General features: G+C 37.4%; 1 protein-coding gene across 1 annotated transcript in view; it reads right to left on the bottom strand.

The window, feature by feature from the left end:
* LOC109089728 (protein kinase C alpha type) overlaps positions 1–21,917 on the bottom strand; it is a 131,086-nt gene extending 109,169 nt beyond the window's left edge. The window contains exons 1-2 of the mRNA XM_042758053.1: positions 21,288–21,917; positions 20,404–20,435 (exon numbers count right to left, since the gene is read on the bottom strand). Of these exons, the coding sequence (XP_042613987.1) occupies positions 20,404–20,435; positions 21,288–21,457 (202 nt within the window). The 5' untranslated portion in view covers positions 21,458–21,917. The remainder of the gene's footprint in view (positions 1–20,403; positions 20,436–21,287) is intronic.
* Positions 21,918–26,797: the final 4,880 nt, after the last annotated feature.

The raw sequence follows: 26,797 nt of genomic DNA, 5'->3' as shown, positions 1-26,797 counted from the left end.
AATATGGATATTTTTCTTACAAAAACACATCAAGTCTCTACAGGAGGACTTTGTTCACCCCCCAGACCCGTGTGAGACACTTTATTTTTATGGGAGGGCGCATTTATGTCATGTCTTTTGGACTGAAGCAATGCAACAACCGCTGACTGCAATGATAGAGCTTGAAAGATCAAAGACAACTTTTAATATAACTCTGACTGGATTCATCTGAAAGAAGAAAGTCATATACACATAGGATGCCTCGGGGGTGAGTAAAACGCAGCCTAATTTTCATTTTTGGGTGAACTAACTCTTTAAGCCTGAACTATAACATCCAAATCAGTCAAACCAAAATGCAGTCTACTGCGGGACATGTTTTATATTAAAAATAGTTAAAAGGGCATTAAACTGCAAAAGAGACTGTTATGCCTAATGGAAATACCTGCTGTTGGTGTCATTAATGTTAATCAAACAACAAAAGACTACCTTTATTTGGACAGTCATATTTCCCTAAGAGGAACGTTGGAGGTGTTATTAATGCAGTAATTGACTGGACTACAATGGACAGATGTCGAAGATATGACAGCCTACACTGTTAGAATCTTGCATTGATACTAAGGTCTTTTATTCTAGAGGCTGTGCCCATAAACCAAGAAGAGGAGGGAAGAGAGGAGAGAAGCAACAAAATAATTATGTGCTCCAGTATCTGCTTCATCAAAGCAAGAACACATGCTTTGTCACAGGGAGTATATTTAGAGATTACCCTGTTGAAATAAAACAAAAACAGCATATGCTGGTTAGGTATGTTTAGAAGCATGGCTGCTGGTTTGAGCTGGTCCTTAGCTGGTCATGAGCTCATGACCAGCTAAGGACCAGCTTAAACCAGCAGCCATGCTTCAAAACATACCTAACCAGCAAAAGGTTTTTTTTTTTTTTTTCAACAGGGTTGACGGCCCTTTCAAATAATCCTCAAAAAGTATTGGGCTCTGAAAACTCAGTATGCACCCTCAAACCCCGTTTTTCAGTAGTCAATTGTGTTTGTACATTCATATTAGGAATCATATAAGTCATTTACATCCAGTACATTTGATGAGGCATGCTCTGATCCTGCCTCTCCCACCTCTCAGCCAGACCAGCACTTAGTGAGAATAAGACAGCTGGCCCTCAAGATCAGACTCCTCAGATGAGATCATGGACCATGGGGCAAGCATTTGTGTTCATCTTCGCTATCAGATTCTCAATCTCTTGTGCCTTTATAGTTGCAGCAAAAGCCTGCTTATGTCAGCTAGGTTAAGGGAGAGGGCTGCTATGTAATTTGTTTCCAAAGAAGCACCAGTGAGCCTCCCTAGCATGAGCTTATAAGGTTAAACAGTTCATGCATTTGGTATGATTCCCTTTAACCTTAAAAGCATGCTCATGACCAAGAAAATCGAGGTATCATGGCCAACCTGGGGAGGCATGGCTACATGCAACTGATGCATAGATTATATTGATTATTTCTGTTTTAAGACATGCTGATGTGAAAACCTACAGCAATTACAATGAGCTACACGTAACCAACCATATACTGCCCTCATAACTACTGTGCTCCAAGAGAGAGAATATAAGCCATTTCTATCTCTGCTTAGGGAGGGAGGAAGAGGGGCTGCTTTCCACAGTAAGCCTAGACAAAGAGGATGAATGAACATAGTAATCATCTAGACCAGGGGTCGGCAACCCGCGGCTCCCGAGCCACATGCGGCTCTTTCACCCTTCCGCCGTGGCTCCCTGTAGCATGGGCATAGAATACACGGGAAACTATACGGGTGTCTGTTTTATTCATACTCGAAGCTTGAGGCCTCTCTCGCGCAGAAAGTCCAAAACGGACTCATAGAAGTAGTAATAACTTTTGATGTGCAGGAAATCCCTATCGCTATAGCTGAGCTGAATAACAAACATAAACCATAACTAATGAAACGATTAAAAAAAAGACATTAAACGATTGAGACAACATATGTGTTTTTTTCCCCCCAGTCTTCTCCAGGTAAGAAATAAAGTATATGAATAATACAGTGCTAACTGACATAGCATTTATTACAGTAGCTACAGAAGCTATAAAATATATTATCTGCCTTATTCTGTGATTAAAAATGGAAAAAGTGTTTGTAGTATATAAACCAATCATAATCATAAAATTGTCATTAGAAAAATTTATCTCAAAAATATTATAGAATACAAATTATTGGTTATCGAAGCTTCGGTAGTAATATACACCAAATATATTCTAAGCTTCAGAGGGAGGGGGCTGAACACATTCTTCTCTCTAACACCATGTCTACAACAGACGCAAATGGCACAGCACGAAAAAATACTATAGAGCTCATTATAATCAGTGATCCTGTCTACACTGGATGCAGCGTGGTGCGACACGACTTCACGCGTGTTGCTGCGGACCCAAGGGAGTGCAGTGTCGCATTTTGGTGCAATATGGACTCACGACACGTTCAGAATTAATAAACTTAATAAACTACAGAACAGCGCGAGCCAGAGGCAGCAAGCCTCACTCAGGCAGGGCTTATATGCTCCAAGAACGGACACTGTACTAGTGATATAGATACATTTTTTTGCCTTGCAAAAAGGCTAATTGTTTGGTTTTCTGTTATTTACTTATTTTGCTGTTGTAAATACTGCTGGGTTATCTGTGTAATATAGGGTTTTGCCAAAATGAATGTGTCAGTAGGAACATGCTAAAGACAAAAAAAATTAATCGCTGTAAAATTTCCTATATTTTTCTTGTTAGGATCAAATAACATAATTTCACATGAGGGAATGAAAAAAAAAAAAAAAAACAAGCCAGGACTCAAACCCACCTGACAGCCAAGTGCTGCCAATAAGGCTATCTGCTCCGACAACACCGCACTTGTGTACAGAAAGCTTAACACTTAATGAAAAATATATCATATAATATAACATTTCTAAGAAATATAAAAATACTAGATCTGTTGATCAATTAAAACTAAAGAAATAAATGCAAAACTCAAATCACACAGATTTCTGCAATTAATCATCATTAATCACACCTCATCTAACATTAAAATGAAGTGTCACATAAATAATTGTTTTTGTTAAACTGAAAGTAATATTGCATTATTTAATTTTCTTATATTAGTGTTATGTTTCATCTCTACTGTGTAATTCCTATATATGTCTGCACTATCATGTATGTAGTATGTCATTACTTTCTTCTGCACTGGAAGCTCCTGTCACCAAGACAAATTCCTTGAGTGTGTAAATATACTTGGCAATAAAGCTCTTTCTGACAAAATAAAATTGGCACAAAAAAAGTGACTTAGTGGGTCACTTCCTGCTCATAAACACCCATCGGTTTTATTAGGACAGTCTACCATTGCCTGACCTCTCCATCATGAATAATTATAGAAGTCGACCTCCCGGGATCTGCTACAAAGCCACATAATATCTCTTAATAACATTATCACACTGCTAGAGCACACATATACAAAATGTGTGCACACAGAGAAAATGAATGAGAGAGATCTGAGCGATTAAAGAAATAAACTTATTAAGAAGTAAACTTGTAAGATGGATATGCTGCTGTGCAAGTGCATTCTACTATGTTTACTTCTGTGAATTTAGAGAGTACAGAATAAATACAAAGACTAGTTTATTAATATGGAAGGAGAGTGGATTAATCTCAAGGTAAATAAATCACCTCAGCCATGGTAATTTAGGTGACTACAGAGTGATTGCCTACGTCCTATATCAACCTCATGGGCCACATTTGAGCTGCAGTGCTGTCTGGACGTCCAGAGCTGTAATTACTCTTAATGAAGAATGAGCCATAAAATACCACACTCCTCGTCATAGTCATTATGGTCCTCACCTGAAGTCTCAGAAGGAGTACAATATTCAGGTTCTCCCCTACAATGATTATTGTTATTTTTTATTTCATATGTCCTCATAATCTGCAGCCTAATCAAAAACTTCTTCTCCCCCTCACAATGCTATCTTTTCTGTGATGACGTGTGCACCAGTGTGAGGACTGGTCAATAAGCCCTCCCCTCCAGCAACCCATCACTTACATGAGATTGCAGCAACTGGCAAACAACAATGATCAACCAATTCCCAATGGACAAATTCAAGACTCGTTTTAGTTTTTTCTCTGAGAAGCCATTTCACTCAGATTTGCATTACAATAAAGAAGGAAAGACAATCACCATTTCCGTTTCATGCCGACTTCAATCTGGGCAGTAATAAAATTCCAAAATGGAATTTTTCTTTATTTTCTTTCTTACTTATAAGCTTATTGCTGATTCAAAAAAATAGTATACAAACTCAACTGTGCATATAAAACTGTATATAGTATACAGTATTAGAAATTAGGAATATTCCAACATTTATTAGAATAAATACTGCGGCCAATGTGTGTCTTTAACAATATGTCATGGCAATAAATTAGCAATTATGCTGAAACAAAACTTAATTTCAATACAGATTCATTTCAACAAAGCTTCATTTCAACAGATATGACAAAAAAATCATGATAAAAATAAAAAATATATAAAAAAAAATTATGAAAACTTGCAGTTCAGTAAAGGAGTCATATGTTTATTCACTAATAGCTTCACAACCAAGGTAAAATATGATCTATTTTACTGTGTTGCTGAAGATTCAGCAGAGGAAGCATAGATTTAACACTACAGACAATGTGTAAAGCCTGAGAACATGGCCAGTTCAGACACACCTCTGGGAAAAGGCTGCAGTGAGATCAAAAGTGAGGTGCTGCATGCTGAGATTCATTAGTTCATTAATCTGGAATAGATACCAGATGACCTAATGAATTCACCTAATGAAAATCTCCCCTGAAATGCATAGTTTGATTTTCAGCATGTGTTTTAATGGCTGGAATGCATAGTTCTGTTTCACGAAAGTCAAAGAAAAGGGCAAATTGCTTTAAGGCGGTTGTGATGAGGGGCGGGGCCAAGAGCCGTGGGAGCGGAGCGAGGCCGGTGGAGTAAATGCTAATGCGCAGATATCGAGTCCCATGGAGGAGCTCCGAAAGAATAAAAGGAGGAGTGACGACAGTGCAAGACGAGAGAGGACCAGGCCTGGACTTTATTTTGTGTTTTGTGTGCGGCAGTCGTCCACGAGGGGTTGCCGCTTTTCTTTCATTTTGTGTTTGTTTATATTATTAGTGTTTGAATGTTCGCTGGTTCCCTGCCTCCTTCTTCCCGAACTACGCACATTTTTTTACAGCGGTACATCACACAGTATGTCAAACCAACATAGCTTTAGCGAAGGAGTATTAAAAGTACAGACATCATGGTAGAGGCTAAGAAAGCAAAAAAACATTGACAGAGGAATTGAAAAAGAGAGAGTGACCATGCAAGTGGCAAGCCAAGAGTAAATCTTGGTTTTGACTTTTACTTGATGGTGAGAGCTTTGTAAAATTCAAGGCTGCAATACAGACACCAAGCTGGCCTTCCTGCAGGTAGACTAGTAGGTATTAACTGAATGTTGACTTTTCTGTTTCACCTTTTTAGATTGGTAAGGGAAAGTACACTTGGGATGCCATCTGTAAAGGAGTGGTTTGGACAAAACTTGGCGAGAGTTCTAAGTCCAGGGCTCCAGACTGCACTGGCAGCAATTGTGAAAAAAAATAGCATTGTGACAGTCAGGAAAGGACATATCAGATATTGTCAGATATCATCTCGTTAGAGTTTGCACAAATGTTTCCTGCACATAGAAATACAGCATGAGATCTGAAATGTGATGTGCGGTTTGCAAAATAACTGCTCTTATGAACTGGTTCATTTAGGTTAGTCAGTGAAAAAAATGGAACAAAACAGACTCACATTTGCTCATGGACTTGCTTGTGAGTTAGCAATTTGCATCTGGCTCAGTTTGCAATGACCGTCTTTTCTCTGTAAATTAAGGGTGCACACTATTGCTGAAAAACACAATCACTACTTTGAAGTCAGATGTCCGAATGCACAAAGGCACAGACCCCTAAACAACACCATATCTGCAGATGCAACTTTTTTTGTAGAAGCATTTTTTAAATTTGAATGAGCACCTCATGAGTACACCATGTTATGTATGAGAAGCTGCAAAAGACATGGACGCAAGTATAATGTACAAAACATGGTGAAATTAATTTTCTAAGTAAATATAATGGTCGATATAGTGTACCACCAAAAATGATTGAGGTCATCTACATATATTGCACAGTAAGTCGATATATTGATTATTGTGACAGGCCTAACAATGACTAGATGTTCATATGACCACGTGTGGTCATTAGGGTTGGAACGGTACACAGATGTCACAGTTCGGTACGTACCTCGGTTCAGGGGTCACAGTTCGATACAATTTCTGTAAAAAAAAAAAAAATCTACTATGCTTGGTTTCTCATCATTTATTTTGAAGTAGTACAAATTTATTTCTTTTTTTTCACTTATATGTAAAAATACTAAATGTTATTACATTATGTTAAATAATCGTTTCCGATTTTTGCCGATTAAGATTTGTTTTCCTAAGAGATATAATTGACAGCATATACAAACAAAAATCTACTTTTCTTCAACGCAAAGTTTCATAAAAAAAAAAAAAAAACAAGTAAAAAATCAGTAATAAAATAAAAACAAATAAAAAAATTGCAAGAAATTCAGGTAAGAAATACTACAGAATACTACAGAAATTAAAGTAATCAAATGTAAATTTTTATCAAAGGTCATTTCTGTAGTCTTCATTGTAAAAATTAAATACAAGTTAATACTTACCATTAAAGTTATAAAACGTATTCAGTCAAGAGCAGAAAGTGATTTTCTTTGTCTTTTGTTCTTTGATTAACATGACAGACAGCAGCAGGAATATTGGACAGTGGTCCCTTTAAGAGTTTATCCACGGACCCAATATACTGTTACACAACATACCTTCTCTTTCTCAACTATTTAAAGTTCCAAAACTGACTGTGTTTAACTGGATACTCGCCAAGAAGCTGTTTGAGACTGAGTGCGGCTTGTGCGCTCCACTAATATAGATCAGTGGTGGTGCGCGCGCTTTTGGTGTAAGCGCGAAACCTGCGGGAATGACAAAAATAATGCACAATACAAGCACCATTTAACTGGAGCGAATGAGACGTGTGAGAGAGAAGGAGTCATCGGAGAGAAGAGAGCGAGAATGCGCGGATGACGTGATGTTATTGCCTGTGCCACTGGTAACAAAACGGACCAGTTTGAAATCGGAAAGAAGTGAGACTGATCAGTTGGTCACCGATCCGGGCCAATCATGAGGAAAATCAGCCGATTCCGATCCATCCCTGGCTGATCGATCGGTGCATCTCTATATAACATAGCTTATAGATGCTGAGCTTAAGTTTATTTTTGTGACACGCTTATTTGTTCACAGTAAGGAAACTCAAATAGCAGAAAGCAACATCCTATATGTTTTCTTTATTTTACAAAAGCACAATGTTTTGTTTTCATTGTGAGTGTACACAAATAAAAGCAGACCTTTATACAGTGATGCATTATTAATAAGACAATAAGTGTATAAAGTTGATTTTGCTGGTATAAGGAAACAGTTGAAGTGATTGCGCTGCCATGCGCACACACACACACACACACACACACACACACACACACACACACACACAGAACACATCAGTTCCAGCATTGCTAACTTGACAGCACAGTTGGTATTTTACCAAACCAAACATCAGCGCGCCCACCTCTGTTCTTCTGCTGGCGGACGGTTATCAAACAGCATTGCATTACTGCTGGGCGCCCCCTTCTGAATTGAGGGTGAATTGCCTGTTTTTGTTGTAAGGCCTCATGCACCGAACCGAGATGTCCGTACCGTGATGGTTCGGTACGAATACATATATTGTTCCACACGTAGTGGTCACACTTTATTTTGATGGTCCCCCTTAGACATTCTGTTGACTTCATGTAAGTAACTTTGCAACTACATGTCAACTAATTCCCATTAGAGAATTATTAGAGTATTACTTGACTGTTAGGTTAGGGTTAAGGTTAGTAGATTAAGGTGACGTACTTGCATAGTAACTTACAGTCAGTAGAACTTTAATTTCAACATTAAATGCAAAAACACAGTACAATCAGTTAATATTACCTACTTGTCTAGCTGCAGGAAGTCCAGCCTGGCGTCTGTATTGCAGCCTTTAATTTTACAAAGCTCTCACAATCAAGTAAAAGCCAAACTGAGATTTACTCTTGTCCGGCCACTTGCATGGTCACTCTCTCTTTTTTAAATTCCTCTGTCAATGTTCTCTTTGCTTTCTTAGCTTCTTCCATGATGTCCGTACTTTTAATACTTCTTCGCTAAAGCTGTGTTGGTTTGACATACTGTGTGATGTACTGCCTTAAAGCAATTTGTCCTTCGATTTACACCAATGTCTTTTTTATTATTATTTTGACATTAACTAGAAATTTCTGAGTGAAAATTGTAAATTCTGCACCATTTATTTCCAGTGTAGTATGAATCAAATTAGAAAAAAAATTATACTAAATACAACTACAAAAAAACCTAGTCTGTTTAACTGAATTCTAATAGAAAGTCTATATTTTTTTAGGATCTAATAGCTCCAGAGTTTTTATTTATTTACTTTTCTGGAGCCCTGAAGTTTCGCCCAACACTCTACCTCCAACTCCCCATAACATTCTAGCACCACACTGTTTTAGACTGTATACATTTGGTATGCTATGCTATGCTATGCATTAGAGTTCTCCATCTGCTTGCTTTGGCAAAGTGATTCCATCTCACTGAATCTTCATCACAATGAAGGGCTTAAGCTCTGACTACGCTTACAAAGATGGTCAGGAGAGTCACTATAACAACCTAAGCTTTTGTCTCCTGATAACAGACTACATTTATGATTATGAGGTCAGAACAAAAGAAATATCCATTTGTCTCGAGGCCACTGGTTTAAAGACCTCTTCTTATATATCTTCTAATATATGTCTCTAGTAATTTGCTAAGCATACAGCAGCTGTCTCTCTGTCATCTGCAAAAACATTACACATAAACTCTGTGCATGCCTGAGGATATGTGAATCATCATGGGGTGCGTTTCTCAAAAGCACTGTTGGCCAACTATGGTCGCAATTACGAAACCATAGTTCCAACTTCCAACATCTGCAAACAGCATCACAAAGTAGTGTGGCTGGAACAGTTCTTAAACTGTGGTTAGAAGCACAGATTCTTGAAGCATGATGTAGACTTCAAAAAGCAGTATGATCTATAGTTGTCTATATTAGTTTCCCCATGACAGTATCTTTCATTTCAAATGCATTTTTCATATATACACAAAAATAATTTTACACCTTGAAGATTTTCAATAGAATGAAAACAATTTTTGAAGAGTGAGGTTGTGTTTATTTGTTTTAGTATTATGGTGTAATTTTCCCCATTACAGTATCACATGTTAATGTGCTCTAGTACTCTGGGGAAACTATGTGAGAGGGAATAGTTGTTTTCATTTACAGCAATAATCTGTCAATTCAGTATCAAAACCAATTATTAGCAGAAGTTATTACACCAACACCTGTGTGATGTCATTAACAACAGTTCTGTACTGTCAAACCAATGTGTTTCCAACAACAGATAGTTGATCAGACATAATAACTATGTCAGTTGCAAACAGCTCTGAAAAACTAATGTAAATAATGTGGTAATATTTTTTGCTTGAACACTTGTGATTGGATCAAGCAAAATGCATCTTAATGTCAGGTGTAAACAGGGCCAGAGAGAGAAAGAGAGAGACTGCCTGTTTTGTAAATGAATGTGCAAAGAGATATTCAGTGGAATAATGTTGCAGTTCACCAGAAACACACAAGCACATTTACTTTGATGATCTGCTTTAAGAGGAAGCCAAAAGCCTTCATCTCTCCATTTGTTGAATTACTATCATGTTGTTATCACCTCTCTCTCCCCTTTAAAAGACAAGAAACCATGATTCCACATCAAATAATATTATGAAACAAAACCAAAACCAAAAAACTATACACAATTGCAGTCAGATTGTGTAGTAATTTAGAGTGGATGCATTACACGGCTAATGTGTTTGAACAGGCACCAGTGATATACAGTAATATACAGCTTTGCTTGATCTGTGCATTTATTATGCGGCTTTCCCTGAAACCTCGAGCCCAGCCCAAACCAACACAACCCCCCCACCCTCGCATCTAAACATCACTACCTCACTGTATAATTCAATAGGACCAATGTGAATATCTGGAATGCTAATCCTTTACTCTCCATGATATTTCCACTGCAAAAGTGAAGAATGTACAGTCACTGCGGATATTACAATGCTTTTCAACAGATTGCTTCAATGACACAATGTAGAATCACAGCCACAACCAAGCTGCTTCGGATACTGGGGGTTGGGTCAGAGCATGAGTTAGCTTTGTGTTCCATAAATGTTAACGGAAGTGAATGAAGTTCAGGTATTGTTTTGTATGGTGGCCGAGAGAGCTCAACGCACTGCAAATGAAAAAAAAACACATGCAAATAGAAAAAAAACACCTGCAAATTAAGAAAACATATTCATCAATTTGACAACGCACGTGCTGCAAATTCTCACAACACATTCAAATACAGAAACACGCTGCAAATTCTCACAACACATTCAAGTAACGAAACACGCTGCAAATTCTCACAACACAATAAAATACAGAAATGCGCTGCAAATACAGAAACACGCTGCAAATTCTCACAAAACAATCAAATACAGAAATGCACTGCAAATTCTCCCAACACAACCAAATACAGAAACACGCTGCAAATTCTCACAAAATAACGTAATATATAAATGCACTGCAAATTCTCACAACACAACCAAATACAGAAATGTGCTGCAAATTCTCACAACACAATCCAAATACATATTTGCAGCACGTTTCTGTATTTGGTTGTGTTGTGAGAATTTGTTTGCTGTCAAACTGATGAAGATGTTTTCTTCATTTGCAGACAGGGAATCAGCAATCAGCAGTCTACATATAAGCTGCATTGTCTTAATTTACATGATGGGTTTGGTTTTTAAAATCCTTAAAGGGGTGGGTCACTGATTTTTTTCTAGGTTTGATTGTGTTTATGGGGTGCATGTGTTACTGCTTTGTTTTAAAAAAAAAAAACATTATTTTTCACACAATTTACCTTTATTCCACACTGCTCTGTCCCTTCTCTAAGAAACGCGCTGATCATTTCCTGCTTTTATGAAGCCCCTCCCTCAGAAATAGGTGATGGGCTCTGATTGGTTAGCTAGCCCAGTGTGTTGTGATTGGCTAAACCGCCTCTAGTGCGCGTCTAAACGTCCCGCCCCTCACCTCAGTGGCATGTGCTCCGGTTGTATTGCAAACAATGGTGACGTAATATCGCTTATCAGTTTGAGCCCGATTGAGAAGCAGAAGATATTATTGAAGAGGATCGTGCAGAACCTGTGCAAGCACAACTTTTAATGGTAAGCCTATGTTTTTTGTTTGTTGTTGTCTCATACTTTTAGATATGCTGTTATTTGTAAATGCTACTGCTTATGTTAACTTTTTATATACGGTTTTATCCTGATTAAAGCTTTAATATAGTACGGCAACTGCACGAGCATCCATGTTTAACGCTTCTCATAGCTATTTGAAAATAAGTGTATAATTGGAATGGTTCATTGTTTGAGCTGAGCTGAATGAGAGGGAGGGTGACAGAGAGACAGAGAGAGAGAGAGATAAAGATCGTGTGCAGAGCAGGGGGACGCAAGGAACAGTCTTAAAGGGATACTCCACCCCATTTTTGGATGAAAACCGGGAGGCCTGTGACTGTCCCATAGACTGCCAAGTAAATAACAGTGTCGCGGTGCATAAAAGGTATGAAAGTCGTCGTCAGAATACTCCATCTGCCATCAGACATGCAATCTGGGTTATATGAAGCGGAGGAAACACTTTTTGTAAGCAAAGAAAACAAAAATAACAACTTTATTCAACAATTCCTTTGTCAACAGTCTCCTCTGTGTCTCTCTATAGACAAATCCGGCGAAACACGGAAGTAAAGCAGCGCCGCCATTACTGCGTGCCTTGCTGCTAAGGAAGTAGCAGAAATAGCGTTAGTCCCGTAGGCGGCTGTAGCAGATTATAGCTGTACGAAAAGTTATTTTTATTTAGTTTTTTTTTAGTACGTATGCTGTCCAGTGATGCCGAGAAGAGTGTGTTGTGTGGTTGGCTGTTTTAACAACAGCACAAAACTACAGGCCTGGAATAAAACCGTTTGTGAAATCCACGAACCTTTGTTGCAAATTGACTGCCCATGTTCACGGCCATACGGATTACACAGAGTTCTTTACTATTAGCTAGAGATGATCAGTTCAGGTGCCGCTAGGGATCTGTCGCGTCACGTTTACAAGCACCAAAACGGTATTCATTGTTTGAATTTCATAATAAAATTGACAGAATCTGAGAGCTGAGATTGTCGGTCTCCGTGTCGTCTTTGCTTCGCGATTTTTCTGTGCGTGAGAAAATGGATGTGTGGTGTGAGAGCGTGTGAAAAGCGTCAATTGCGTGTGTCTCACATTTTATTGCATTTGTAGTTTAAAGAGTAAAAAAAATCTGTGGGTCTTAAAGCAATTACAATCGGCAAGTCGGTCGGACAAAAAGGGGAAAAAAATAATTAATTGGGTCAGTCCTAAATTGACAGGGTCGGTCAGTTATGGCAAACAAGAATATTTTTAAGGATGGCCTAATAGTTATTTGAAACTTGTGAAGCTTGTGAACATATTAACAACACAGCTAGTAATGGCAGCATTCGGTTTTATTGTTGTCATCAATTAATACACTTCTTAATTACAATACATTACATATTTATACATTATTACATTATGTTGTCAATAAATTACCTTTATCAGTAAGTTTTTGCCACTGCCTGACATCATCTACCCAATTTTCCCTTTCACCAGACATTTTCTTTAATGAGCAGGATCCGCTTTCATTGAAATGTCATTAAAGGGCACTGGCAAGTGTCACACCGTCACACTTCGCAGGCACGCAGTAATGGCGGCAGGCAAGATGGCGGCGCCCATAGAGTTTGCGGCGGATTTGTGTATACCACTGTATGCTGCGTACGCTCTTCTGTATCATCCATGCCACAAGAATGTGCTGTTTTCTTTCAAATCAAAGCTAAATACACATAGAAACAGCACATCCTATTGGTGTGGATTATACAGAAGAGCATACGGCAGATGGCAGATGGAGTATTCTGACGACGACTTTCATACCTTTTATGGACCTTGATACTGTTATTTACTTGGCAGTCTATGGGACAGTCACAGGCCTCCCAGTTTTCATCCAAAATATCTTAAATTGTGTTCCGAAGATAAACTGAGCTTTTATGGGTTTGGAATGACATGGGGATAAGTGATTAATGAAAAATGTTCATTTTGGGGTGGAATATCCCTTTAAGAACCGCTGCTTTAGAACATTGACTTTGTAACTTATGAATCCATTAGAATCGTTAGAAGACAGAATCGCGATTCATATATGAATAGATTTTTACGTGCACCTCTAGTTTTCTCCTTCTCTTCTCTAAAGCAGTGCAGTACAGCCTCGCCCCCTTTGCTGCCTTTTCCCAAGGGCGGGGTTTATCTGGGTTTTTTAGTTCATGAACCTGGGAAGTAACTTGTTGTAGTACCTACCAGCCGTTTTTGTAGGCATTAAACTGCCAGAATTTTAAAAGACGATATCTCCGTTTACATTGAACTTTCAGCTTCGTAACTTTGCAGATATTGTTTATGTTCAAACAGCAACTTTACACACTAACTAATGTTAAAAAGGTGAAATCGCAATCAACCACCCCTTTAAAATTTTATGTAATATGCTCTATATTATATTTTTACCCCTGAGTTTATTGTTGAAATTATGTTGTGCCCTGTTGCACAAATAAAACCTATTGTTTGGACTAACAAGTTGATAATTTTCTATGGCATCTTAGCAGTTAGGCTTTTTATTTTTTGTCTACAGTAATGATTTATTATCAGAAGTGAGGAACCACAGCTTGATATTCTATTGAAGCCCCACACAAAACCTCACAGACCGTGCGCCAATTAAACCAGTCTTTTTTCCATACTGAATTTTTTGTGACACTTCTATTAACATGTCCTGGGATTTTTGTCCCATCACAACAAAACCAGTTCAGGAAGTTCCTCTAGAATCCTTTGGCCAATAATTCTCAAATGTGTGCTGACTTCAAAATTTGCCACTCTTGACAAGCCAAATCATTAATTAAAAAAAAAAACCTTTTCAAAAAAAGTTTACATTTTTAATGCATCGACACACATTAGCATTGTGTGGATGCTTACAAGTATGTTTTTGTTTCCTTCAATCTATCTGACTAGCTACAAATGAAAAATGCAATATTGCAAATTACATCTAGTGCTGAGTGCAGTTTAATGATAATGAAATTTTTATGACTGTCTTTCAAAATAATATACAGCTTATGAACTTCATGACAAAAGCTCTTTTTGGGATAATCACATAATCCACTGATCTTTTAAGCACAGTTTATACCTTTAATCCCACCACAAAAGAAAGTATCCATTAGAGTGCAATGTCCATATCAGAGCCTGAAATGTGATGGTCTGTCTGTCCTGGTGACTTCTCATTTGGTGATCTGCTTTTCAGAAGGTGTAGGGGTGATACAGATGTCTGGATGATCCCATATACATGCATCATTCGAAAAGCACAAGCTCTCAGAGAGGACTAGGTTAAAGAAATGAGCTAAGCATGAACAGATGACAAAGCTGTCAATGCACATGAAAAAAAAAAATTAGTGGAAATTCAAAATTACAAATTTGGAGCATGCTTAAACTGCTGGAAAAATAAATAAGTATATAAAAATCTGTGAAGCTCTGTATCAAACCACTTTATTTGATGAAAATAATGTGATGTTATGTTGTAAATTAATAAATTAATTTCATTTAATTAAAAATAAAATTCAATAAACAGTTCATTGTTAACAGTGAAAATATATTATTTTATTTAACTAAAATTAATTTGATTAGACATTCTTTTTGAAGATAAAATTTAAACCTTAAAGCTAAAATATTTGGAAAACAGAATTTGTGACAAAGTAATATTCTATTTCCTCCTTTAACCATACTTGTCAAGAACTTAACCTCAACCTTTACTGCACGTTGATATTCTTCTAGCTATTTATCTATAGCTGTTAATGAATCAGGTGTCTCACACATTCACAGAAAATAGATTACTTCCGTGTTGCAAAAAAAAAAAAAAAGTGCATATTTACCCTCAGCTTTTGTTGGATTTGATATAACATTAGACTCACATAAGGCTCTTCTGTTTGCTTAGAATTTAAATATGCTATGTATACCCTTTAACAAATTAAATTAAAAAATAAACAAAGTACTGAGTTTTTACCTTCATTTTTGAAGGCTTGGATAACACCTTGTGTGTTCTACAGTACAGAAAAAAAGGCATGCCAGTTTAGAATGATATGGCACTGAATAAATGATGGAATTTAAATTTTTGGGTAAACTGTTTACCTTTAACACTGCAGACTGTAATGTAAATGTAACACAGCATGAACGAGCCTTGTCATAGGCCCCCTCTTCCAATGTAAAGCTTTGCCAGCACTGCCAATACTTACAGGCACTGATCATGCATGATATGACTTTTTACTAAATTTTAGGGCTCTTCAGGATACGCTGTTTTCTTTCAAATCAAAGTGTAAATACACGTAGAAAACGTATCCTCGTGGCTCGGCTGACACAGAATAGTGTAAGCTGCCTGCATTCAGCTCATATTCTCCACAATGGCGCTACAGTGATGTGGAGAGACACAGAAGAGACAAATTATTGAATAAAGTCGTTATTTTTGTTTTATTCACGTTCAAAAAGTATTCTCATCGCTTCATAACGTTATGGTTGAACCACTGATGGCAGATGGACTATTCTGACAATGCTTTTCATACTTTTCTGGACCATACTTTGCCATTTAGTTCAGCTGTGTACACCTCACTACAGCCAGTACTTAAGTTCTCTCTATTTCGGTTCAGTTTTTCCTAACTCATTTAAGCTTTGTTGAAGTTTATACTGTATTCCAGTTACCTGAGAATTTTATCAAAGGATTTTTGATCTTTCATCTTCGTTTTCATGGTCATGTTATCCACAATCCATGACATCATCTAATTTGCATTTGTTCGATTTTTTTTTTTTTTTTTTTTTAATCGAACTTTGAAAATATTCGCTTCATGTTTGGATGGAAGCCTAGCTACAGAGAGCAAGATCACCAGAGTGGTAACAATTTAAGCAATATCCTTATTAAATAAAGAATGCTCCCAAAACAAATGTTTTGGAGTACATAGGAGGGACACATGACTATAGAATAGAAATCTAAGTGTACTGTGCTGAATGCAACACATATTTAAAACATAAAAAGATATGAAATAGTTAGGAAAGCAGTTAATGCAGCAGTCATGCAGAGTGGAGTTGGCTCAGACCCAGTGCTGGCTCAAATTATGATATCAGCTTTATTTAAATCAATCATTTTTTTAAGGAAAAAGTCTCAAACAGTGACACAGGCAGGTAAAGTTTCAAAGGGAGGCAAGAATCTTTCTTATCACCCTTCAGATCTGTAAGTTCTACAAGAGCCCAGTGTCAAGGCATGAGTTTGATGGGGGTACTGTGGATAACTAGGGAAAAGTCACATGAAAGGAAGCAATGACTCAACTTCTCTGTGACTGTCTTATTTGCCTTAAATTGGCCTATAATGGGTCAGGCTGGGGAAATAGACTAATTACAAACTAAACAACTCACCCACTCAGACATTCTGTTATTTGTGAGCAAGAAAGGTTTCCTGTAGGTTTAGGGGTTTTATTTTATTTTTATTTTTTTTATTTTTTGAGCACTCAGCTTGGTGAAGGTACATCTCCATATCTGTAACCATTGTGACACCTGCAGTGTTTATGGAGCCAAGGATTTAATAATTAACTATCTGAAAAGAAGGCGACTACTGAAAATAATATCTGAATCACAGTGATCCATATGAATTACATATGAACATAATGTTTTAAAACAATAACTTGAGATTCTCTCTCTCTCTCTCTCTCTCTCTCTCTCTCTCTCTCTCTCTCTCTCTCTAAATAATTGAATTTGAATGAATAACTGCATTAGGTCTGCTATCAACTGCTCAAGCCTCCATTACTAGGTCTAAAGTGACGTTTTGGAATTAGCAACATTTTTGAGAAAATATTAAAAGTTTTCAAAACCATAAAACCAAAATGAACACAAAAAATTTTTTTAGAACTCAGAACATGCATTTTAAACTACATTTCTATAAAGATATTTTCCTTTTCTTTATCTTAGATACTTAGGCCCCGTTTACACTAGTGTGTTTTCATTTTAAAACAGCGTTTACACTGGTGTTTCAGCTGCGCATCAGAAATAATCTCCGTCTACACTACATAACTGAAAATGCATGTCATGTGACCATTCATGAACACTGGGCATGCGCGTAAAAGTGTAAACAAGAAGTCGGTTGCTAGTCACTGGCAGGTTCAACAATGAGCATAATGGCGAGGTAAGGCAAGGACATCTTTGTGTGGACAGATGATGAGGTGGAATTGTTACTCAAAGTAACTAATGATTACAAGGCATGGCAGCCGAAAATGTTGATTGGGAGTCATGCCAAAACAAATACAGCGACATACTCAACAGATTTCATCCTTGTTACTGTTCATGATATGGTTACACGGTCATCAAGGATACACAGAGATCACGTGGGCAGCCATGCCATCGTTTTCGAAAGTCTCCGTTTTGGTCCGTTTACACTGAAACTCAACCCCGGAGTTTTCAAACTAAAACGGGGACAGCAGCGTTTTCAAAAGTCTCCGTTTTCGAACCTGGAAAATGCCGGAGTAGTGTAAACAACTGGCGTAACCGTAGCAAAAGTTATGCATTTTAAAAACGAAAACGCGCTAGTGTAAACCGGGGCCTTATTTGACATTCACCCTATACTATCATTACTATGGGTGGGAATCTATGGGTATTTCACGATTCGATTCGATTACGATTCAGAGGCCCACGATTCGATTTGATTACGATTAACAATGCATCGATGCATCACAATGTTGTCATACATCCTGTACATCTATTATGGGTGGGAATCTCCAGGCACTTCACCATCCGATCTGATTCCGATTCTGGGAGTCACGATCCGATTCCAAAACAAATCTTGATCTACATTTTTTCCCCAATTAATTCTTCTGCTGTGCAAATACTTCTGTGCAAGAATATAAGAATGGTGTAAGAATGGCTCTTGCGTTTACTTAAAAATGAAGATTTGTGTATGGTTCATATGGACTCCATCTGTATAATCTGCTGAACCACTATTAATGCTGGACCAGTAACAACTGGGGCTGATGCCCTGCAAGCAGAATGGAAAACACATTTGTCCTTTTGGTATGTCTCTGGAAAAAAAATTAGCTTGAATGAGCAGCTCACTTTCTCTCTGTCTCTTGCAATGTAGCCTATCCGCAGCAGAAAGACACTTCTTTGCATTTTAAGTTCTGGTGTTAAATATTTGGCACTACTGACAGTGTTACTCACACTGATAATTCAAACAATGTGAAAAGAGACCTGCAGGGGCAGGAGGCTGGAATTGAAATGAGTTTTCCCAAGAAAGTATTGGCAGCTGAATGAAAGCTGATGATCTCATGTCAAGAGCTCAGCTTTCAGGTGAACTGTGGACTCCTGAGGATAATAGTCCACACATCTAGAGATAGCTACAACCAAAGCACCAGAATTATATCAGCGCACTGGCAACTTAGGTTGCCGACAGCACCTGGCCCAAAGAAGAGTAATACACTCATGATAATCTCATTCTTATCCTTATCATTTGCATGCCTTGAAACACATTAATTATCTGGGCAAGGTGAGCAAAACTCTGACCAAAGTATATACAATTAAAATCAGTAGACTTTCAGAGAGTTTTAGATTTTTTTTCTCTCATGTTCTGGCCTTCATGCTGATTCAAACAGAAGGGTCTGCTATTTAGTGAGCATACACTGAACATGACCATTCACACTCAGCTTCATTATTAAAGTATATTTGGAAAAGCTTGGAGCAGAACATGGAAAAAGAACTATACATGGGCCTTAACACTCAGAATGTTACAATAGTGAAACTATACTTTATATTTACATGCACTTTAAGAGTTTCACTTTAAGAGTTTCACTGCACACTAAAGCAAGAGTTCTTTTAAAATGTCATGTAAAAGCTTTAGACTGACTGAAATAAGATGGACTAAATGGACTAACATACCAAGGCCTCGTTCACACCTGGTAGATGGATTTTTGGTGGTCTGATCAAAAGTGTTCAGCAGGAGCGCTAAATACAGGTGGAAATAAGGGCCATATGTTTTGTAAGGGCATTGCCAGAAATCTCTCTCTGTCAGCTCACATATCATGATTTCATGATTTTTCAATGAATGTATTTTCATCAATTAACTTTTTTTTTCTTTCTTTTTAATTTTGAAATTTTCATCAAATTTCTTCTTTTGTTCTTATCAGGGTTCTTATGTTGTAATTAATGTTTAATTAATATTGCATTATTTTAGTGTTGTGTGTTACCATGGTAGTGTTTTGTACTGTATTTGTGTGTATCGCATGCTGCTACTATATATTAGCATTTAATTTAAAATTCCGATTTAAATTTCAGTGACACTGCACATTCAAAAAGCAACAGGGTTGAGATGTAAAGTATTAAGAAAAATGCACACAGAAGTCACTTTTAAACAAAGCAGCTTTTCTGTTGGTCAGTGTAGCAAATTTGTGTGACCATTTTGAAATCTGCATGGGGAACTTTCTTGCCCTCACAGAAAATCTGATTGTGCAAATTAGCACATTAAGTGTGAAATGTAGGCAAAAAAAATAAAAAATTTCAACAAAAAAAAAAAAAAAACACAAAAACCAACAAACCCGTTCCTTTCAGTTTAAAAGGGCATGTTACTCAAAATAGTTGGTTCTTATAAGTAGCTTCCGTAGATGAACTGCCCCTCTGTGTGTGAGGCTTTTCACTGAGGCACCAAACAGCTATTGGGTTTCTGTCTTTATGACAAGAGTTATTTAGCTCAAGGCCAGCTAAGAGATGCTTATAAGAGACATTACAGCTCACATTTTCCCTGCTAATTTCAGCCTCAATCACCACAACAGTGACTACTGACTACTACTACAATCTGCAACATTTGCTTTTTCTGTGGCACTGAACTGAGATAATCATGTGTGAAAAGGAAACTGCTTCAAGATTATGTCTTGTGTTGAGGACCACAGCATTATCTCTTTAAGTTAGGATCAATAAGAGTGAATGTTCAGAGAATAAGCATGACATGCAAATCCATCTATGGCTGCTTACCTTGGCACTGAAAGCCTTGCTTCCCAAACCCCCTGATGAAGAGGAGAGAGAGAGAAAAACAATGCATTAGAGATCTGCCTCTCTAAATCCTTTAATGGGCTTTTAGCTATCAGTTCTCTTCCACTGAACATGCAATCCCTTAATTAAAAAGTAAATGGACAGCTATGGTATCTAATGTTTGATTTGTGTCAGTGCACATATAGGAAAACCATAAAAGGCATGCCCTTTAACAGTGACTTTTACAGGGAGCCATACCTTTGATAAATGAAGCACAACTGTATGTTCAAACAAATAAAGAAAAAAATATATACATTTTTGAAATACAAAGATGCACTGTTAAATTATTAATATTTTTTATTATCATTATTTTTCACCTCTCATATCTGAACCCCTAATTCATATTTTAAATTTTATAGGTTACTAAATAAACCAGCAACAAGTGTGAAGTACTGACTTGACTGAACACCTAAATGTCCCACTGTAAGCCAAGCTGGACAAACCGATCACGCCCAAATCATGGCAAGCCAAGTAAACGTGAGACATGCAGAATATGGCAGTAGTCCGAAACTTAAGCAACTTTAGCTTTAGTTCTGTCCAAAAACAAAAGACATTTCTTTTACGAAAGCAAGTTAAAGCGCGTGAGCCGTTGTGAAACAAGAGTTCTGTCTTACAGTCCAATAAACTCTAAACATGTGTTTTATTCATGTGCATTCTGAACACAGCTGAAATGGAAACAGTGAGTTTCTAAATTCTTAAACTGGTGTCTGTTCCAAGGTGTAGCCTACTCCTGGTAACAGGCCAGCTGCAAGATCTACAGTAACACTGTAATAATCTTAAAACGCATACAATATTGCAATAATTCGTGTGCGAAATGATCTACTCACCAAATAAAGTCAGTGCAGTGACTGCAGAAAGTCGGCTGCTTGAAAAACCTCGCAATAAATTTGTGGTTTTTCACTTCATGGACGTTTTTCTGCCTCAAAGCGCCTTTACGGGCGAATCGATTTGCAACGTCAGATGAGGACTGCTCGTTGCTTTGTATGATATCAGCCATTGCAGAAAAGGAGAGAATAATTCCCCGTAGAGTATGTGGAAGTTGCTGTCAGATAAATATAACGTGGTTTTTCTGCCGTGTAGTCTGTCCGGGTAGCGCAACAGTTGGGCGCGCACGTGCGGAAAAGGTTTCTCTTGCTTTCGCCACAACTACTGTGTGTGACAGCTTCCAGCGAGCGCTCCGCTTCCTTCTCGCTTGAGGTGACGTCACTGAAGTGTCCTTGTGCTGGGAGTGGATAACGCTCGCCACTGGATCATGAGTCCCGTGCAATGAGCGTCATCCGGCGGTCAAGAAACATGTGTGCGCGTTTCGGTGAGAAATCCACTAGATAATCGTCCAAGACTTTTGTGACAAGTTTGGACCTTCGTTTGGTTGCTCTTTCTTTTATACATGTAGATCCTCAACTATTCCATTTCTACATGCCCCTGCTCTTCACCATGATGTCCCCAGTCCCCACTAGCTTTCTTACCCTAAAGCTGCACCAGCTGCACCCCCCTAAGGACGGCCCTGGCTATAACTAAAGGGTACACAACACAATTTCACGTGACAGAGCATAAGATATTTTGGTCTAAACTTATTGCAGTCGGTCTTGACACTCAACTGATTGAGTGAAAATCAGTGAGTCACATTTTTTTTCTTTCTGTTTTAGTTAACTTTTTTTCTTTATCATGCCATTATATTAAGTACTGTATGTCATTCAATTACCATTAGGGTTATGATAAACTGGAATGAACAATGGGAATAAACACGAAGACATAATTGTGGAGAAAGTAAAGTAATATATTTTTTTACTTTCTAAATAGTTGTACAGGTTGTCATATTAATTATCATTCAAATTCAAACATAATAATACAAATGCATTGTGATTTATTGCCTGCTGAGGGGTACATTTTTGATTGGGCAATGATTTTCATGAACATTTTTTGTTATACTGGTTGAAAGTCTCTTCACAGCCCAGAGGTGGACAGTAACAGAGTACATTTACTTAAGTACACTTTTTGAGTATCTGTGCTTTACTTGAGTATTATCTCTTCTCAAAATGTATTTAACTTCACTACATTTAAAAGACAAATATTGTACTTTCCACTCCTCTACATTTCTATCAAAGTCCTCATAGTAGAAAGTCTTTACTATGTAACTTTTTTTCCTTTTTTTTTTTTTTTTAGACAGTCTATCATTAATCACTCTTGTTGGGTTACGTGATGCAATTTCCCAGCATTTTTTGAACACTGACCATTTGCAGATGTGATATTTATTTGCAACAATTTAATAAGAAATGAATATTGTGGTATATATTATACACAATGTTGTCTGATTTTGCAAAATTGTGTAAATGAAAATATTACCTATAAAGGCACAGAAGAACTGTTGTTCGTCTCCTAACAAAACACAATAGGCATTTGACTTGAAGCAGCATTGCACAGACTATACTGTGTATGACATCAATGTACCTAGAGAGCATTTAAAAAAAAAAATTGATTTGATGTCAAATAAATCTTTTTTTTTTTTTTTTTTTTTTTTTTTTTTTTTTTTTTTTTTTTTTTTTTTTTTTGTTAAAGCAATGTTGCTGTTGTAAAGTTATACAGCTGGAGATTTGTTGTTGTTGTTGTTGCTTGGTTGTGAGTTATATACATCAGTTGTGTTGTGTTGTGTTGCTGTGTGAGATCACTACCATGCTGCTTTTGTGGGGGTGAGTAGGGGTGTTAAATAAGAAGTTGTAACGACAGATTTTTACTGTATTTTACTTTTAAAATACAGTACAAATCTGATGTTACAACTTTTATTTGTAATATTTGACCAGCAGTATTTGTACTTCTACTCAAGTAATGGAGTACTTTGTCCACTTCTGTCACAGCCTAAAATCAATAATTATCAATAATTAAAGAGGTCTACATATATAATTTCCTGTGGCAGTCTGAGGACCAGAAAATGTCCAATCATTGCATTCGGTCAGATAGGATGTCCAGCTGACCACGTTTGGGTGTGCTAGTAGGCTGACCTAGTGGGTGTTTACCTGGTACTGCGGGCAGGCTTCCACAAAACATCCACAACAAACTAGAAAAAGACAGATCACACAGAAATTAATGAAACCAGGGAAAGCATGTGGGGCGAATGAACTGTTATGCTTATGTTAACTTTTTCAATCTTGTTGATTGTATGTGAACTTTTCATCCTAGAATGTGTGGAGAGAGATAACAATATGACATTTTCAATGTAAGTGTTCTAACTGACAGTCTAGCACTCACAATCTCTCTCTCATTTAGCTGAGAGTGCCATTGAGAACCTGATCTTCCTGGATTTTCTGGGCAGACCCATGAGGATCATGTTTTTCCAGTATGATTCCATACCGGGGTAGACTGGGATTGTAAACACCTGTATCAGAGGCCCAGCCAGGAGCATCGATGGGGTATGAAACGTTCTCTGTGTTTGGGAAAGATCCTGTCTTGCAAGGTAACAGCTGCATTTTTTTTTGTTGTTTTTTTTTTTAAAGAGATGGTTGTATGGTATTTTATGTGTACAGTGGGTATAGACATATTCTTTAATATATGTCATATATAATTTCTGTGGCTTCTTTGCTCCCTGGGAAACAAGGGACCTGGATCATGAATAGAGGGGCACTGGCCCAGAAAGGGTTTAGAACCACTGGGTTATAAGATAACCTAATACTTTCCAATTATGTACTACAGTATATTAGAAATACTTTGATAAGTCATGTATTTCATAACTTATTGGCAACGTAACTGCAAAATATTATTCACATTCGCATTCTTTAAATATGCTCTGATGTCCAGAATTTGCTTTTTAAATTATATAATTAAAACATCAGTCACATTAAGGCACATGTGATCCAAGTTGGCCAGTATGTTTTCTCTAATAGTAGTGCCACAGAGGTTAGTATCTCGCTATAATAAGACCATCGAAGACTTTATGAAGTTTGGTTGAACTTTGTTAAGTTCAACCAAAGGTGGTGGTCCAGCACCACCAGGTTGGCCATGGCCTTGCCAGTAGCCTGCACAGTGGCCTTTGCAGCGTGCAGAGCCAGGACAGTCACTGTGCGCAGCTCCTTAAAGGCATCAGGCTAGACTCGTCGATTGTGCTGAGAAGTTTGGCCTGAAAAACTTCCAGCCTGGCCAGCCACCTAATAAGCCCTGCCCGCTAGAGCAGAAGTGGTCCTGCAGGGCTTTGATGGATGCACCGCATGGGCCTTCAGTCCCAGGGCAGATGGAGGGCATGCATGTGCAGCGACCACCTCTTTCAGAGGGGGGAGCCTGCTATAACCTCTTTCTTCAGCGCTGTCAACAGAGGTGAGAGCAGATACCACTCGTCTAAAAGAGTTTTAGAGGTCACTGGAAGGCCGCAGGGGAAGAGTTGAGAGGCGACCTTTCGCTGCCGGGGCTCTTCTACGGCAAGTAGGCTTAAAGCTTCTTGCTGTTGCTTCTTCTTCAGAGTCCAGCGAGGAGATGATCTTCAAGCTGAAGTGAAAATTCTGATGAAATGGCACTCAGAGCCGACTTATATAGCAGTCGGCCCCACCCTTTTTGGTGGGCTCAAGCACCATATGTTTGTGCGGCTTCACGAACATGAACAAATCAGGCTTCAGTATACATTGTAAACAGGAGTTTCCACATAGCATGCTACTCTACAGGCATTCAAATTTGGTCACGAGAGCTCAAGAATGCTTGGTTGACACAGCAGCAAGTTTGAACTTCCGCAAGAACGAATAAGCAAGTGTCTCATTCATCAAGCATGTATCGTTGAGCTTTTGTTTATGTTTACTGATCAATGTTTATAAGTGAATAAGACATAAATAAAATGAAACACTTATTAATGTAAAGTAATTGTGCCTTTTAAGAAGACTTAGATTAAACTGTTCAAATCATTAGGATTTTTTTTTAAATCTTTTTTTTAATCTTTTTTTTTTTTTTTGCATTTAGAAGTGTTAGAGTTTTGGGTGAACAACTTTCAGTGGAGGGACCAAAATCTGGCAGATTTGATTAAAATATCTTCATTTGTGTTATGAAGAAGAATAAAAAAAATTTTACAACATGATGGTGAGTAAATAATGCAAGAATTTTCATTTTGGGGAGAACTAACACTTTAACACGTGTCATAAAAAACCCCCATCATATTATTGCAGTTGTACATACATCACACTGTTGATATTATCTCTCTTAAAGTGTGAAAATATCTTGCAAGTGACTTTAATTGTTTCTCAGACAGACATAGCATGCAGAACACAACAATGGTATCAATCAAATTGACTGTGGACATTACAAAAGAGATTACTTATACTTATACAACAGAGACAGCAAATTAAATGACAAAGAAAGTCAGAAAATAGTAAAACAACTGCATAATTTATTCATCCTGTAATGCACTCTGGGAGTCAGTATAGTATTTGTGGCTGAGAAGCAAAGACTACTCAAAGTTTATAGTAACTTGTAGTGACTTGATTTATTTAATTAACTTGAAATGTATTTATTACTAAATTGTTGAACTACATGTTCGAAATTGCCCCATACTTTCATTCACTATTCCACTAATATAGTCCAGTTGAATGAGTGAATTAAAATGAGTAAGTGAATTCAGACACTGAATGTGCTGGAAGCAATGCCGCTTTTGCATAGTTTGTGCTTGCTGTTTTATAGTCATTTGAATCTCAGCAAACTGGCATCTCCAGTAATAATAAAAAAAGATGTATCTAGAACTGGAAGTCATGAAAATCGAATCATTGAAACTAGCATGAAGTAGAGCGTATCTTTGTTGCAGCTTGGTTTCAGTAAATACTCTTTTTGCATTAGGGACAAGTTTTATGTTCTAAAAATTACAATTTGTTCTTAGAGTACAATGAACTGTTCATGGAAGATTTGATTGTCATGATTATTAAAACAGGACTTTGCCTTAAACAGGCCTTGAAAACAAATGTAAATAAAGAAGAAAGGTGGAAAACACTGTTCTTCAGAGATAATTTTATTTATATTGCTTATCTTTAAATACTCAGCTATGTTTCAGCTGAATGTCTGTATCTCCCACATTTATTTATATTAAGGTCTTTACTTGTAAAACCAGAGTTTGGTTTCAGGGTTACGTAATGTGTTTGCCACCACTGATGATGTCTGATGAAGAAAAGATACTGCACTACTAACAGAACATAGACAGACTAACTGTTCCATGGTAAAAGCATGTCTCTCTCTGTTATCTCTATTTGCCCTCTTGTGGAATTGTGTGGTAATACAATCCTCACAGCATAAAAGTAATTTTGTTCTAACATTTTTAAAGAACATGCAATTTTCTCTGCTATTTTAGTCAAAGATTAACAAGGTGAAAAGTTTTTTAAAA

Source organism: Cyprinus carpio, chromosome A6 (genome assembly GCF_018340385.1).
Source record: "Cyprinus carpio isolate SPL01 chromosome A6, ASM1834038v1, whole genome shotgun sequence".
Classification (NCBI taxonomy): Eukaryota; Metazoa; Chordata; class Actinopteri; order Cypriniformes; family Cyprinidae; genus Cyprinus; species Cyprinus carpio.
The sequence above is the reverse complement of the archived record's forward strand: the minus strand, read 5'-3'. Positions and strand labels throughout refer to the sequence as shown.